Here is a 17883-nt window from a genome sequence, read left to right as displayed (position 1 = left end):
ATTACAACACTGTTTCAGAAACTAAGCTATAATAGAAGCAGTAATTGAGTGAGTTGATGCTCATTTAAATTAATTTGCTTCAGTCATCAAAGATAATTACCTCCTACATTTAGTAAATGATTATGCAGTGACATTAGTTTTGCTTGGAACATTAACAAATGGAAATACTAAGACATGTAATATTTTCTTCAGTTACCTGATTTGGTTTTCCATCAAGAGTGAGGGCTTGTGAAGTTTAAATAACTTTATCATCTTTGTATTATGGAAGCTATTTTACTTCATCTGCCAATATTCATTAATTTATCAGAGAAGTTTGATTCATGTGTGTTCATGCTCACTTACTGCGACTGTCTGGAGTAATTTTACTGTGGTCATGGAAGAAACTTTGCCTGTTCTACATATCCTCAGCCTCTGTTGAAGAATGGATGTGTCACAGTTCTTACACAGGAAGTCTCAAGATTGCTTCTATGACAGATTGGAGTTATGACATTTTGAAGTTATTTTCCTACAGTAGAAGCGATGTTATGGCTCACAACTGTAGGCCTGTCAGTACTACGATAGTTGTGGCAAAACTATCTGCAACCTAAAATGTCACATCCTTAAACTTCTGATTTTGGTGCACCATTGTAAGGATCTGATCTGAACTCATTGAGTAACACAAGGGTGCAACAAAGAATTATTGATTGTTTGTGCATTCTTCATTAATATTAGTTACAATATTACATGGAGTAATCGACCAAAAGTGTTTGTTTTGCAAATAAAACAACCTCCTGTTACTTGTTCTTGATGACACAGCTCTCTTACCATAATGTCTTTAAAATAAGACATGCATTGTCTGAAAGTTTACTGTTGTGAGTCTGTATGTCCTCTTTTAAATGGGCTACAATGACAGTTGTATAGACAGAATAGAATTTTATTTCTCTATTATGCCACCACAGGTGAGACACACAAGTCCAATGGGGGTTTCCTGTGCAGTAAAATGTTACATCAGGTGTTTGGTGACAATTTTTTGGTGACTAAGATGTCATTAATGAACAATACAAATTATCTCAGTAACTGACAACTGATTGTAATTTTTTGATAAATACAGTACTTCCTGTTAATTAATGATATTTTTTTCTTTCTAGCTGTTGCTGTTTTCTCGGCTGAGGTTGTACATAAATTTTCCAAGCTATGAAACTCGTCTGCTGTGTGTACAGGCCAGACTACAAGCTACTTCTGTGCTGGCATATACAAATGCAATATTGGAGAATGCCCATACTTTACTATATAATGGATTTTTGGAAGAATTGGTTGAAGTTGTTCAATTATCTGATCCCAATTTGACAGATATAAGAGCTGCGGCACTTCGTACACTTACCTCCATTACTCACTTGGACAGACATCCACATTTCACAAAGTATGTATTCTTCAAGCTGTTATGTGTGTGTGCTGTAGACATCAGTTTGTAAATATAAATTAAATATTTAATATTTGCCCTCACGCCAGTCTCCTGAACTACTACCATGAGTTACAGTATCAAAAAATAACTGAAACATTAAAATAAGACCCTGGCCTCACCAGTGACACATTTTACTTTGCAGCATGCCCTAGCCACATGAAATGTCTTTGACTTACTTACTCACCGTCACTCTTCATAACAAAACTACTGGTCTGTGAGTGCAGCTGTGGGTAACAGCCTGTCAAACATAAAATGGAGCTTTCTGTCTATGGCCAGTACTATATAGTTTTTGATGTTGAGGAGCAACTGCCAGTATTTCAGTATTGTCAATTTCTTGCAGTTCTTCCTATGTTGTACAATTTTTTTTTCTTTCCATATTGTTGTGATATACAGGATGTGAGGGGTGTATCACTGCAGATACTGTGATCATTGGTACCTTAATATGTACCCAATTCAGTGTGTTAGTTCTGTTTCTCTCTGTGTCTAACAGTCTTCCCACAAACATGTCACATAATTCACTATCTGATGTTTTCTACATAGTTGTAAATGCAGAAAGAGGCTTCTGCCTCTCAGTACAGAGTAACTATTTTGTGTCCAAACCTCAACACCTGATCTGCTGCCCAGCAGAAAATAAGTACTAATGGCTTGACGTGTACTCAGAGGTACTAACGAACCCAAAAATAGCAATCCTGGTAGCTACGGGTATAACCCCACTTTTACGTTCCTGGAATTAACATTTTCTCACCGTTTGACATTTTCTATCAGTCCTGTCATATTTACTATGCCCACAAAGTTAATTTTCACCCGATTCTGTGACAACATTTTTATAATTTTCCCACAATTTACACATTATAAAAAAATGTTTGTGGAGAAAAAAGTGATGCTGGCATGATGTTGGCCATCCAGTAGTGTTTATAAATATTACATGGCTAAGTTTCTTGACACCAGGGAATTCTCTCAGTGGATCTGAATCAGTAAATGTGTAAAAGTTGGAGCAATTCATGCCGTATCTCCATCTGCTACCAAGCTCTACTTGGCGTGGTGGCTGATGGGAGTAACTAGGTTCGTTCGAATAAAGATATCAAGACCAATCACAACCATTTCCAAATTGTCTCTACTGTGCAAACACAGTTTCGTGATTGCTGTGATCATCGTGACAACTTTGTCAAATCATATTTAGTGTGTTTCGGCATTGGCCACTTGAAGCACTACTTGACACCATCATTCACTTTGCGTTGCTCAAATGATTTTAGTTTAAACACAGCACTGGTTATGTATTTTATTCATGCTGAGCAAAACATATTTCTAGAATTTATTCTCGTTGTCAAGTGCTGTAATTATGGATGTATTTTTTGAGATGTTACACAATCAATCAATGTGAGTGATAGTTTGCCAGTGAGCGTGTGATAACCTCAAAGAGATGACTGTTATGTACATGTATCATATATAAAGTGCAAGGGGATATCCTATACATAACTTTTACAGCTTAAAATGTTATTTCCCATGTTTGATATTTCCCATGTTTTACGTCATTTTTTAAAGTCACTTGAAAAGTGTATAATTGTTAGTCTGCAAATGAAGTTACACTGATGTAATGTTGTTCAATATATTGTCCTCAGTCACCAATAAAAATATTTGCTCCTACACCCTTAGCACCCTTTAGATACAGGATGAATCACCTAAAACATGCACCACCAATATTGTAGAAATATAAGTTCTATTGATGTACAGTTTTCACAGAATCGATTAGTAGTCAGGGGCTTGGATTGTTCTCCAATACACGGATTGTAATGATATTGTGGAAGTGTATGTATTTATTGTTTTTGGAAATGTGCACTTTTTAAATGGAATTATTACTACTGATAGTAAGGAACTAAAAGTAGTGTAAATTAGAATGTCAGTGGTGTTTGTTGCAGGATTCTAGTGTGTGTCATTTAAGAGGTATCGTATTTTCAAAAGTTTCCACACTAACAGTTGTTTCAGGCATTCAACCTGCATAGTTTCTAGGTATGATATTGTTATGATTGTTTAGAGTGTGCTTGTGTTTTCTGTGAGTGCACTGTAACTTGTTAGTCAGTTAATGTGTAACAGTTCAAGCAGCAGGTAGTGAGTGGTCGATGGGATTTACCAATGTAGAAAAAGCAGAAATGCTCATGGTGTATGGACAGTTCTTGCACGGTGCATGTGGCAAGAGATTTCTATAGACTTCAGCCATCTCAGAAATTGTTTATCAGCCCCTTCAACCAGATATGTGGAAGTGGTAGTATAACACCTAAACAATGTAACAGAAGGAAGCAAGTAAGTGATGACAGAAGAGGGGGACATTAATGTTCTTGGTGTCGTTGCAATTGATTTGCCATTTAGCTCTGACGCAACTGCACCAGAAAGTGACATTAGGCAGGCAAGTGTCCTCCACTTTCTGCATCGACATAGGTTTCATCCCTATCACAACTTTATCCATCAAGAGCTGCATGGAAACAATTATGAGAATCATGTTAACTCCTGTACGTGGATATTATGAGAGAATACTTTAGATGTATTGTGTATCTTGTTTAGTAATGAAGTTATATTGGCTAGGTAAACGATCAGAACATGTGCTATTGGTCTGGTGACAATCACAATTGACTTCACTAGGTGGAACATCAGTGTCCTTATAGTGTAAACGTATGGTGGAAGATAGTGAACCACCAGCACATAGGCCTGTTTTTCATAGACAGAACACTGAACACACACAAGTAGCACAACCTCCTAACACACCATATTCCACAAATTCTAGATGGTGTCCCTCTGCTGACTAAAAGAAATCCAAGGTACCATTGTCCAGCCCATAGTGCTCGAAGTACTACACCTTGTCTTCATCCCCAGATTTGACACCTGTAGCGCTTTTTCTGCAGGGGGGGGGGGGGGGGGGAGAGAGAGAGAGAGAGAGAGAGAGAGAGAGAGAGAGAGAGAGAGAGAGAGAGAGAGGGGGGGGGGGGGGGCTGAAAGACATTACCTACATGGTTATACCAACTACACCCGATGATACGCAAGGATGTATTTATTACTGAAGCCTGTTCAGAACGCTGGCACGTGTTCAGCAGTCATTCCAAACCAGATGGGGTGAGTGTTTTGCTGCTGCTGGTGGTTGTTTTGAACACAGACTGTGATGGTCAGTTGCCTCATTACTGGTCAGAATCCACATAACCACTGCATGCACTTGTGTTGTTGTTTAGTGTGTGCTACCACACGTATTGTGCAAGTGTTGGTGTGGAAACTTTTCACAATACAATATCTCATGAATGACTCACACTATAATCCTGAACTAACACCGCTGCCATTCTTATTTACAATACTTTTATTTCACTGATGTCAGTAGACATTATTCTGCATAAAAATTGTATGTTTGCACAAAAAATGGACTGTCTTATTATTATTACAACCTGTGTATTGGCTAACCAATACAAGCCCCTGAGTACCTATCCATTCTACAAAACACCCCTGCAGGTCTGGGGGCTAGAATAAGCTCAAGGTTTTGCTGCCTGTTGTAAGAGGTGTCCAAAAATATGGTCCCCTGTAGGGGTTGACCTCCATTTTCCAAAATTTTCCCAAAGACCGAGCCAATTGGGGTAGGGTGCCTTACGTGGTGCATCGTGTCCATCATGCGCAGAGACCTATCGCATCCTTCATCGATGTGGATCTGCACTTCTGCTCATTCTCCAACTATTGGGTGAGGTCATCTTTCCTGGGTGCGTATTTTTCGTACGCTGACTTGTTTGCACCCGATATCCAGCATGGTAGCCAGTCCATTGTGGTGGGGCCACCATGTACCCTGTTGGTTGTAGCCCACCGACCCCACAGGGATCGCTCTGCTGATGCCTGTGCTGTTAACTTCCCACATATGCCAAGGGGCAGATGCCCATTACATTGGGGCATCAGGACTCCTGGCAATGGCCATCCTGCCAAGTGGCCTTCGCTGTGGCACCCGTGAGAGGGCCCTTGGTCAGAGTGGGTGGCATCAGGATGGACGACACGCGATTAAGCATAGTAAATCATCTCTTGCTCGTGGTCAAACACCAGCAGTCTCTAAGCGTTCACGGGCTCAATTCAGTGTACAGAAGTATAACCCCAAATCGTTACCCTCCCTTGCCACACCACAGGAGGAATGTCAGGCTAACGATGGCAGTAGATAGCATTTGTTCAGGTACCTTGTATGTTAGAGCGCTGATGGGGAGTCTTTCATGACAAAGCCTCAGTTTTTTGTTGAGCATTTAGAGGACAAGTTTGGGAAGGTGGAGGGCTTGTCCAAAATGAGATATGGGGTCAGTCTTCTTCAAAGCCACATCCTCTGCCAAGTCACAGGTGTTATTCTGAGGCAAGTCTTCTGTAGAAGCATGGGACTCCCATGTCTGAACAACACTTTTACGTTTTGTAGTTTGATATAACCTTACTAAATTTGTTTGCTTCTTAAGGGCGGTAAATACACTGCAGCTATTGGTGTCCAGCTTATCTTTTTGATATATAGCCAGTGGTGGTTCACGTATAATTGTGCCAGTGTGCTACAATTAGGTGGCTTGTGGCCTTTTGACTTAAAAGGGTAGTAGTAATAACTAAACTGAATATATTACCTTTACATATGTAAATTCAAATGTTAAAATATATTTTATAATTATTTGTTGCACATAGTGATCAATAAAATAAAATTTTGAAAAATATGTTAGCAGTGGTAATTGAACCCAGGCCAACAAATTACCACTCAGTGGTCTCAACCACTTCACCACAGTGCTGTTACATGCACTTTCAAAGAAAAGTACTGACCTGGTGCTATGAGCAATGTAAGTGCCAGAAGCGATGATGTCACATGAGAGCATGTGGAGTTTAAACAGACACCTTGGTACCCATCGCTGAGTAGATAGTAATGTGGCTGACTGTCATTTCAGAACTCAACACAGGTTTCTAGTTATCATGGAGAGAGCTTTACAAAAATGGTTTTGTCCATTTTATTTGCAAACCAGCACACATTCAAAGAGAAATGACTTAATTTTAGTGCAATTTAAGGCTTGCATTAAAAGAGAGTGGGCAATTTTAGTGTGATGTGTACAGTGTGGTATAGCACATTAGCACATTGTAATCAGCTGCTGATGTATATGACACAATCAGAATTTAAGGTTAACTATGCAGGAGTATGTCACATTTGGCATTTTAAAGACGGGTATAGTTCCATGAAAAAAAAAGAAAGGTAGCCAAATTCTTACAGGTATAAGGTAGGGCGCTCAAATACTTCATGAACATAAAATTATTATTTGTTATTAAATCAATCTTTATTAAAGATCTCTCTCTTTTTATTAATTCAGTTTTTACCAGAGTTTTGTGCACTATTTACATATTGACTATGCGGTTAACACAGCTGTTTTTCCACGACACCTGAGAAAGTAAACTAATTAAAACACAGATTAATTGTTACTTAGTTTCATGTCACAATTTTTGAAGGTACATGTGCCACACATTGGTTAAAGATTTTTGCAAGAATTTCAAAGTCTGGTATTGGTATTGTTGTTATGCTTAGAAAACTGAGAATATGGTTGTCTCAAATAACAAGATATTAAACAAACTATGGGAACTTCCAGCACTAGGCAAAAGCTTTGATATGGAACACAATTTATGCTGTGTTACAGAGGTCATATGTTCACATGCAAATATGAACAATTTTTTTTTCCCCCCAAGGAAAGCATTTTTGTAATTTACCGAGAAATAAATGTAAGAGTTTGTAGTGACTGCAAAAATATCAAGTACATTGCAGTACCTTTCATAAACAGTGCTATGGTTTTATTTTATGCAGAATGTGCATTTGGAAGGTTACTGGAAAAATATTTTCATATGTATGAAAAAAGTAACAGAATAACACTAGTCAAAATTGTATCTTGGAAATTGTAAAAATTCTGGCCTATGCAAATTCATAAGTTGGAAATTGCATGCTTTATTGTCAAAAGATATGAACAAAAATACATAATAAATCACACTGTAAAACCCAAGTTGAATTTTTGATCAAATTGCCAACCTGTGGCTACTGTTGACCATATACTACACAAATTTCTCCAAGTCTGGGAAGCATGTCTTATGACAAACACACCCCTTTGTGGCGATGTTAGTAGTGCGAAATGAATGTGCAAAGTTGAACAGAGACAAGCATTGTGTTGATATACACCATTACAGTTAGCTTGTATACTGTGTATTATAATCTTTGGGGATGTGAGTAAAATTATGTGAATGGGTGTTATTGCTCATATTAATTTTAGTGAGTAGTGTAGAAAAGTAATGACAACTAAAAGTAAATAGATAAAGATTGAAAAGAAATGAAAAAGAAAGTGAAAGATACATATAATATAGGAAATGTGTATATAGAAAAATAACTGCCTGAAGTAGAGCAACTGGTATGGCACAGAAAGTTCCACAATATATTTGCAAATTGTGTTCTAATACATTAATATCCAGTAGGCAAAAACATACTCTGCATTTACCAGGCTCAAGACTTGTGTTTAGTAATGTTTTTAGGGGTGCACTTACCTTTGTAAGTGGTACATGGTCCTCGTTTGTGTGCTGTTTTTAAATACTATTTCAGTGTGGAAAACCTATTGCTTAACACTGTAAGTACGATGTTTTAGCTCTTCAATCATCTTATTGGCTTTCCTTGGTTGATTAGTTAAGTCACAAAGTTATAGTTTTCTACTATTTTGAATGAACTATTGGGTCATTGAAGGTCAGCACAAATTTCTGAAGTACTGTAGCGATCAGCCTGTTTTGCAAATTGATACAAACTGGTCTCTTCAGTGTAATATATTAGTTCTTACCCATTACCTCAAATGAGTTTGCTATATGCTATTAACATTTTGTCATTATTGTGGATAACTTGTATTTTCTATGAGGGTAATTTTGTTTTAGTATTTCTTGTATATATGAAATTATTATTTTTTCCCCCTTTCCATCTTTAGGAAACCGAGTGCAAGACTGAATATGATAATTGAAGTGACAACAGCAAATTCATTCCATGGTTTCTTGCCTACCTTTGTTCGATCCTGTGTTAGCACGTTATTGTCAGACCCTCAACTAAATCGCCCAAAATGTCCATTTCCTCTTCCACTCGCAACAGCACTTTTCAGTTTCCTTTACCATTTGGCAAGTTATGATGCTGGAGGTGAGGCACTAGTTAGCTCTGGCATGATGGAATGCTTGCTGAGAGTAATACACTGGCATGGAAGAGAGTTAGAACATATCACAGTAAGTACTTTTTAAATTTATTTATTGACAGATGATGATAGTGTTCTGCGATTCATTGTAGTAGTTTCTGTTAAGTTTTCCTGAGTGTCTTCCTGCATATTTTTATGTGGCAATCCTTTAAATGTATTGTAAAGTGCTTAATGAAGTATTCTTTTCCAATCTAAAAATAAGAGATTCTTCTAAGGAGGGGCTTAAGTCTTAGAAGGGGAAAGGATAAGGTTTAAGTGCATATGGAAGGGGAGGGATAATGGTTATTGGTAAAAGATGGTGTGTGCTTTCATAAAAGGGAAAGGAAGGCTGCAGAGAAATTACTTGTATTTGGACTAGATGAAAAATCACAATTTAAAACAAAAATAAAAATAAAAAATATTGTGGTGCCTGTACTTACAAGAACTTGTGAAGTTCCTCAGACAGGTCAAGATTATGTTGTTATTTAGTACTTGACCTGTGGAGACACATCACGGTTAGTAAACATATAATGTGATGCCAAGAGACACAGATACAGGTAATGTAGAACTTTCATCTTCCTGACCTAAGTAGTGAATTGTTCATTACTCTATTAAATAAAGCAATAGTTAAAACTGTATTAAATATTTCCTATTACTGGTGTGAATAGTACCGCTATATGTTAATGCCACTCGTTACACACCTGTTTAAATAAGTTGTGGAATGTGTGAGGCTTCACCCCCCTCCCCCCCCCCCCTCCTCCCCCATACCGACCAAAAGGTTAGTCTCCATTTTGCAAAATGAAAGTATATGGGGACATAACAATAAAACTAGTAGTATTTTACAGCTGAGAAAGCTTGAATCAGTTTTTGTAAATAATAAAAGATCTTTCCTTTTGTAGCATGATGAATATTATGGTAATTGACACTGAAGATTCCAAAGATAGTAATAGGTAACAAAAGATTGACAGTGACGTATTAAAGGAACAAGACTAAGCAATGAGAAACTACATATTTTTTGTAGTAAGTTCTCACAAGAGCACAATAATACCAACATAATTAATAGATAAATATTCTTCACAGCAAACAGATCAGCATGTTTTGCCTCATCTTGTTGGCTGTGAAATTTATCATCTAGTTCATTCTGAAAGTAAGTCTCTCTTCTGCCTTGCTGTGGTAACTGTTTAGAGGGAGGCATCAGGTCTTCAATAAATTCAGGTTTTGCTCACTTGTGTAGTATGCAATACTGAAAATTTACTTTAAAATTTTATCTCCTCTGTAGTGTGACACTGGCACCTTTAATATCTTATTTTACCTTTATTTTTCAATATTATACCATTTTTCACTTTGCTGTTGGGAGACAACTGGGTCATTCCACATGAAGTGGACTAATTTCACTAGAATTTTGCAAATATGTGTTCTATAGAATAAAACAAGGTTGTGCAAAATTTTAAGGCAATATAAAGAAAATTAAAGATTTTAAGAAGCTTTCAACGGGTGGCTCTAATATGATGTGGAAGCTCTTACACAGTTTTTGCAAATTTGTAATGGCTTAAAACAAATTGGTAGTAATATAAGAGAGATGTTAGGATTGTATGCAGGCCTTTCTGTGTGCATCACAGTTGGAATGTTGAGTCTGTCATTCAATTGATGTACATATAGTTCTTTGTTTCTCTGTATTAAATGCCACTTTGGTTATAAATCTGAAAACTTGTTTTGGCAAATAAAGCATTTCTAGTTCAGCTTATGTCTTGTACGTTACGGCGAAGCTAATAGGTCTGTGGGAGCTAGTGTGTTACACTTTATCCTCATAAAATGACTGTTCTGTTATTTAACAGATAATTTTTTTGTACTCATGTAAGAATAAAAACAGAACAAGAGATACTTTCAGTGATCAGTTTGCTCACACATTGTGTTCAAATGGATTAGTGATGTCACCATAGTAGCTGCCACCTTGTTTTTGAAACCGGGTGCCACCAGTATGTGGGGGAACTTCCATTTGATTTGTCTACCCATTCTCATAAACTTGCAAGCAAGGGTTGCTCCTATTTTGCGGTTGTTGTGTTAGTGTCCTCTTCCGGTGCTGAGGGTTTAGCGAATCTGTGCAGAAATGTCAGCCTCCACATTTGATTGCAGGAGAGCTGTGTAAGGAGTGCACTCTCATCAGTGTACATGTGTTTAAGGTACTTTGTTCAGACTGTCTTCTGTTTGCTGCCCATCTCAATTTTGAAACTTTGAAACTCTGACTTCCTCTTGCTGTTACTGTGTAAGGTCTAAAGTATGGCAAAATGCGTGGTGGATGCACATGGCACCGCCCCCCCCCCCCCTCCCCCTCCTCCCAGGTCATTGTTCATGGATATCTTCCAGTCTTCATGTCTTACAGGGTTGGTCGGCTGAAAGTTCCTTTTTCTGATGCTGAATTGTTGTGTGAACAGCGTATGTAGCTCAGAGAAAATCGATTGTGCAGATGCTGACATGATTAATCTTCCTGCTCACCATAAACCAGCTGCTCATCATAAACCAGTTGTACGGGAGAGCTTTGTATGTCCTCCTCAGCTGTTGTTCTCAATCCGAGGAGGACTGTGGCAGTGCTTTGGACAACAAGGAGCAGCTAACCATTAGGGCAGCTTTGAATATGTGGTGTAAGAGTTCTGGCATTCCATTGCTGGCTGAATGGTAGCTTGTAGTGTGGTGGTGGTTGCACCCACACAGTAATAAAAGTTCATTGAAAATTTGGTTTTCAAATTTCCTCCCATGACCTGTGGTTATGCCTTGCAGAATATCACACCTGGCAAATAGCAAGTGCACTCGTGCCCATTGTAATGATTTCTGACCACCTTGTAAAATGATGATTTTGAACAAATAATGTTGTTCCAAAGAGTGTTGTAGTGGCTCCACAGTGTCGACGTATATGTGAAAACATTGCTGGTTGTGTCAGGAAGTTTTGAAAACATCACGATGGTATTGTTCTGGTATGTAGGGTGGTTTCCCTTTCACTACGTCACATCAAATTCTGTCAGGCACATTTGGGGCTGACAGTCACCTGAACTGCATAGCTGTCCTCTGCTCTTTTATAATTATTGGTTTCTCCATGTATGACAGTGCAAGAGAGGATCATCTTGTTGCTCTGACACTAACTCTTCCCATTGAATGGAGTTTGACTTAGCACAGTTTAGAGATACACGATCTAATGACCATGTTGCTTTTTCCTATTATGTGACACATCCATTGTGGACTGTGAGATGTACTCCATCTGCTGCACTGACTTTATGTCTGTGTCTAGCTGAAAGATAGCTACTAATGGCTTGTGGTCTCTATGACAGATAGGTAGAAGTACCAGATAGCTAAGTGAATAGCAAGCAACCAGCAGCACTCCATTTTTCCTGCTATTAAGTTAGAGGGAAATGTGAGCAGCTGCCATTTGCAATCAGCTTTCTGCTGTACAACTGCTTTTGGCTTGCATCTACTGTAAGTGCCAAGGAGCACTGTCTGATTTCCTAGTGGCATTGCCTGTAATAGAATTTCCTTAGGTCAGGAAAGCTGCTTCAGCATCTGTACTCCAAGGTTTTTGTCAGCAAGTATTGTTTTGAGTGGCTCTAGGGCAGACCTAGTTTAGGCAATTAATGTTGGTAATAGTTCAGCATGGCTAGGAATCTGCGAAGCCTCTTGTGAGTTGTGCAAAGGGGTCTCTGTTGTACTGCTTGTACTGCTTCTTGAAAGTAATTATGCTGTACTCCTGTAGATGGTGGAAAAGCTGCTGCAGGTGTTTGTAGTATTCTGTACTTCAGTAGCATGTCAATGTTGCCCATATGGCAAGATTTGAATGGTAATTCTTGAGGCACTTGTTTATGTAACTTTGGTAAGTTTGGCATGTTTCTTAGCTCACATAGCATAAAATTGTAATCAAACAAGTTCAATAGTGTGATCACTGCTGTTTTTTTTTTTATGTCCATTGAAGCAGTGGGAATTTGAGAAAATTTGAGTGTGCACTGACGTGTGTGTCAGTCTGAAGCTCGTCACCTGACAAAGGGTCCTGCATGAACAGTCAGTGTGATTGGCTGACTGCAAGCAATATGGTAGTTGCAAATCTTTACGCCATGCACTGATTAGGTGCATATGGTGTTCCTGACAATTGTAAGCACCCTTTAGCATCCATCTTTGAAGTTTGCATTGTGCCACAGTGACAGTGCGAAAGTTGGCTGTAAGTTTACAAAGCCATAATACTCGTAAAGATTGTTCAGAAAGATGTTTATAGCATACTCGTGTACACAAGGCTTTGAGTACTTGTGACAGAGACTTGTCACCCATATTTTCTTCAGAGAAAACTTTTTGTAATTACATCTTCTATGACTTCTAAATCCACTATCTTAAATTTATCAACATTATTGGACATGCTATGCTTCTGAAATATGCGTCCATGCTGTGAGATGCAGCTGAGGTCGCATTGCCAGAACACAGGAAGTTCTACATTTCCATGTCTCCTATATGTACTCCCATCTTGTGCATTTTTATCTATCATCTCATTTTGTGATGAATTTATAGTTGTGGACTGTGGTTGTGGATTGAGCAGTAAGTGTTGTTTAATCTCGATTCCAGATTCTAGTGCTTGCCGACAAATCCATTATTCCCCACAATATATAGTCAAACTATTATCTTTAGTTTTTCTTTTTTGGGGTCGCCTCATAAAATGACAGCTCAGTTATTTGACAACTAATATGTATTTGTACTCGCGTAAGAATAAAAAGAGAACAAGAGTAAAGAATGTATCTGAGTTGAGTGTGACAAAGATACTTCTGTATAGTCAGTGATAGGTTCACTCACTCATTGTGGCAAAGTGTCAGCCCAGGTCTACTTTGTTTCGTGCCATGGTCTTCATTGACAGACATTCTGTAAACAATTTAATGATTTAAAAAAAAAAAAAAAAAAAAAAACAGTTCATGTACTTTGCCAACAGTGGTAACCATTTCAGCTAGAACCCCCCACCCAACAAAAAAAAGGGGTGCTGTTCCTTTTTTCATAACTGGAATATCTTTATACACGTAAACCCATTTGGAATGTGATTATTTTCATTATTTGCTGACTGTGTTTTGTTCCCAACTGATTTCTTAATTTAAAAAAGCCTTGGATTGCCTTTATAGCTTGGGGTCTGTCAATTATTGTTCCTTCAGTCGTCTTAATTGTTGAAATTTGATTTTCATGCAACACAAGTTGCTCCAGTGTTTCTTCATGCTCTTATAGTTTCCAGTTGTTTCTCTTATCATATTTTCAGTGTGTCTTTTCACATCCACTTGGAAATACCTGATTAGTTTTCTTTAATTCAGATTGTTCCTGTTATCATTAGCTTGAAACCTGTAACTTTCTCTTTATTTGCTGCTTTCTTTTTCTCTTCTTCATAGCTGCGATATCATTTCCTGTATGACAGCTATAGTCTTTTGATACTGTATCACAATGTTTGGACAAATAAGTTTTCCCTGGAGTTACATTACTGTTGCTAATCACTGCCGTATTACAGGAAATTCATAACCTAGTAGAAACCCTTTATGTATTAGTTTGTAACATACTGATGTTTGTAAAACAAGGCTGTAGCAATATAAAGTCCATTTTAATCCCCCTGTTTAGTTACATAATTTTGAAAGATTTTAAGTCTGCAAAATACTTCAAGCATTTGTTACTGTAGTACATTGAACCATTAAATTGCAGTAAATGTGAATCAAATAATTACAGTGAATAAAGGACGTTGAGGGCAGTTGGTATGAGACTGCAGTGTATCACTTGTTCGCAAGGATGTTTCCAGAAATGTAGGTGTGGTAGACGGATAATGCAGTAAATGTAGCTAAACATTTTTCATTAATGTTGTAATTCTTCTAGAAACAAATTATTATACTGTCTGATCTATAGCTGTCCTGTTCATCCTAACTGAGTACAATGAAAAATCAGCAATTAATCAGTTATTTCAGCTGTTCATCATGAGACACAGCATACAACATTACCCTGCTGATTTTATCAAACCTTATGCAAGGCCCACACAAATAATGTTTCATAACAATGTTCACATTGCCATATGACAACACTTCAAAGTTACCTTGACTTGTTTAGTATACCTAATACCTGTAATGCTTCCCAAACCAGTATGCCCTTTATAATTAATCACACTTAATAAGCATAAGCACATTTTGAATGACTATCAAAATCACTTACTTTGTTAGTGTTTGCACATATAAATAGTCACTGCCACATTGTACAGGAAATGCGGTACTTTTCCACTGCAGTATTATTTCAGTTATAACATTCACACATTTATTCAGCATTTTAACGTTCTGGGTGTGAACGACTAGACACATTATCTGTAAAAAAAATTATTCAAAGTATTTTCTATGCAAAATCACAACCAGTGGATTTCTTTTGGAAATTACATAATGAATCACTTTTTCTTTAGAGTCTACTGCCTAATTAGGCAATGAGCAGTTGATCTTCGATCAGATAGTTTTACCATGTCTCTAAATATCTTCAAATTCATACTCATGTGCCTCTTCATCTAGATTAGAAGTATCACTCATTAATGTGGAATCTATTTTAGAAATACAGCTGTGCTTAGTCATCATGTTGTGATCATTTTCTACCAACAGTTTCCTTTCCAATAGGATTTTACTGCTGTTGATAAAATTGGACATAGAAATAGACTACAATAACTTTCAGCTGCATGAATTTACATCACTGGATAGCATTCTGACATGCCAAAATGTGATCATAATACGTAACTGATAGCATGTCATTTTTGTCAAATCTTCCAAAAAAAAAAAAATGAACAAGACAAGTTTCACAATATAAAAATGCTGTCGCCCCTTCCCCCTTTCTCCATTATTGACTTCTGAGCATTATGGACATGTACTGAGAGATATCCTTGAATGTACCAAATAACTGACTTTTAATCACTATAAGTATTTTTAAGATGATTTTAAAACAAATACATGTACTCCTTTTCCTTTCCTTGCAGTTTGTTACAAGAGCTGTGCGAGTTATTGATCTTATCACAAACATTGACATGCAAAGCTTTCAAGCTCATGGAGGCCTTTCCAGTTTCATAAGTAGACTTGAGGTTAGTATTAGTAAAACTGAATTGTATGTTTAAAATTTTTTAACTGTAATATTTATTGTATTTCTTTTTTAACAATACTGATTGTTTTCAGGTTGAAGTGAATGCTTGTAGGAGAGATCAGCCTTTTGTGATCAAAACAAATGACATACTGGCCTGCTATCAGCCTCAGCATCTGACATTCAATGTTAATGCACAGTCTGGTCAACCAAGTTGCAGTGCGGACAGTGAACATGTGATGGAAGTGGACACAGACAAAACTCGGGGTGATTTGAATAAAAGTGAGATGTCGCAAGAAATTAGGGAAAGTCATAGGCCAATTAGCACAAATGACCCCAAATCAGTGAAAACCTGTCTTCCACAGCGAGCTGCTTTGTTGAAATCCATGTTAAATTTTCTGAAGAAGGCCATTCAAGACACGTCATTTTCAGATAGTGTGAGGAATGTAATGGCTGGATCCTTGCCATCGAGTCTGAGACACATAATAAGCAATGCAGAGTATTACGGTGCTTCACTCTTTCTTCTTGCAACAGATGTTGTTACAGTGTACGTTTTTCAGGAACCATCATTTCTTTGTACTCTGCAAGATGATGGCCTGACATACGTTATTATGAATGCCCTTATAGTGAAAGATGTGAGTATATATTGTAATGTTTTATATGGCTCAATGTTTTATGTTCTTCCTATAATATTGTTTTATGTGAAACCTCTTGTACCTTTGCCTTCCCCTCTCCCCCCCCCCCCTCCCCCCAGCCCTCTTTCTCTGCCTCCCCTGTATCTTCAGAAATCTAAACACATGGAGTACTGCAGAACAATAATTAGAAAGTCTAAAAATTTTAGGACTTAACTTATTACAGGCATGATAATTATTCAGATGTACATTATTTTTCATGTGTTAGAGGTAATCCAACATGAAATGAGTGAAATGGATCCCATTTTTTAAGGTGTATGCAGTATGTCTTATGAGAAATATTTGAAATCATTGCCTTGAGATCCTGTTCTCGTATCTAGGTTGTAAAACGTTTAATTTCATTGGCAGCTGAAAGAAACAATCATTAACTGTACTGCATAATAACTGAATGGGTGTTACCGTAATGCTGGTGTAGTCAATGGTACTGACACGAAGTGTGGTTATTTGCCGTTATTGTGTAAAGACCAGTTCTTGCAGATGAAAAAAAGTATTTTAAAACCACATATTACCCATGACTAAGGCAAACAGATTGATAGACAGATTTCACATACCATCACAGTTAATTCTTGTTGTCGATATGAACATGGAACCCGCACATACTCCATGGAAGTGAGAGAAAACCCTTTGGCTCCCCCCCCTCACCCCCAAAAAACTCAGAAAATCAGCACAGCTTTACTGATCACCACATACAGGGTGATCCATTGATAGTGATGGGCCAAATATCTCATGAAATAAGCATCAAATGAAAAAAACTACAGAGAACGAAACTCGTCGAGCTTGAATGGGGAAACCAGATGGCGCTAAGGTTGGCCCTCTACATGGTGCTGCCATAGGTCAAACGGATATCAACTACATTTTTTAAAATAGGAACGCCCATTTTTAGTTACATATTCATGTAGTAAGTAAAGAAATATGAATGTTTTAGTTGAGCCACTTTTTTCACTTTGTGATAGATGGTGCTGTAATAGTCACAAACATGTAAATACATTACATGGTATCACATAACATTCCGCCAGTGCGGACGGTATTTGCTTTGTGATACTTTACTCATGTTAAAATGGACCGTTTACCAATTGCGTAAAAGGTCGATATCATGTTGAAGTATGGCTATTGTGATTAAAATGCCCAATGGGCGTGTGCTATGTATGCTGCTCGATATCCTGGATGACATCATCCAAGTGTCCGGATCATTCGCCGGATAATTATGTTATTTAAGGAAACAGGAAGTGTTCGACCACATGCGAAACATAAACCACAACCTGCAACAAATGATGCCTAAGTAGGTGTTTTAGCTGCTGTCGTGGCTAATCCGCACATCATTAGCAGACAAATTGCGTGAGAATCGGGAATCTCAAAAACGTCCGTGTTGAGAATGTTACATCAACATCGATTGCACCTGTACTATATTTCTATTTACCAGGAATTGCATGGCGATGACTTTGAACGTCATGTACAGTTC

The 17883-nt window shown here is 37.7% G+C and overlaps 1 protein-coding gene across 3 annotated transcripts in view; it reads left to right on the top strand.

The window, feature by feature from the left end:
• LOC126299422 (E3 ubiquitin-protein ligase HUWE1) overlaps positions 1–17883 on the top strand; it is a 378230-nt gene that overhangs the window by 105587 nt on the left and 254760 nt on the right. For all 3 annotated transcript variants that reach the window (XM_049991320.1, XM_049991321.1, XM_049991322.1), the window contains exons 7-10: positions 1128–1399; positions 8410–8695; positions 15635–15736; positions 15828–16367. In XM_049991320.1, coding sequence (XP_049847277.1) covers positions 1128–1399; positions 8410–8695; positions 15635–15736; positions 15828–16367 — 1200 coding nt within the window. The remainder of the gene's footprint in view (positions 1–1127; positions 1400–8409; positions 8696–15634; positions 15737–15827; positions 16368–17883) is intronic.

The sequence above is a fragment of the Schistocerca gregaria genome, chromosome X (assembly GCF_023897955.1).
Source record: "Schistocerca gregaria isolate iqSchGreg1 chromosome X, iqSchGreg1.2, whole genome shotgun sequence".
In the NCBI taxonomy this organism is placed as follows: domain Eukaryota; kingdom Metazoa; phylum Arthropoda; class Insecta; order Orthoptera; family Acrididae; genus Schistocerca; species Schistocerca gregaria.
The sequence above is the reverse complement of the archived record's forward strand: the minus strand, read 5'-3'. Positions and strand labels throughout refer to the sequence as shown.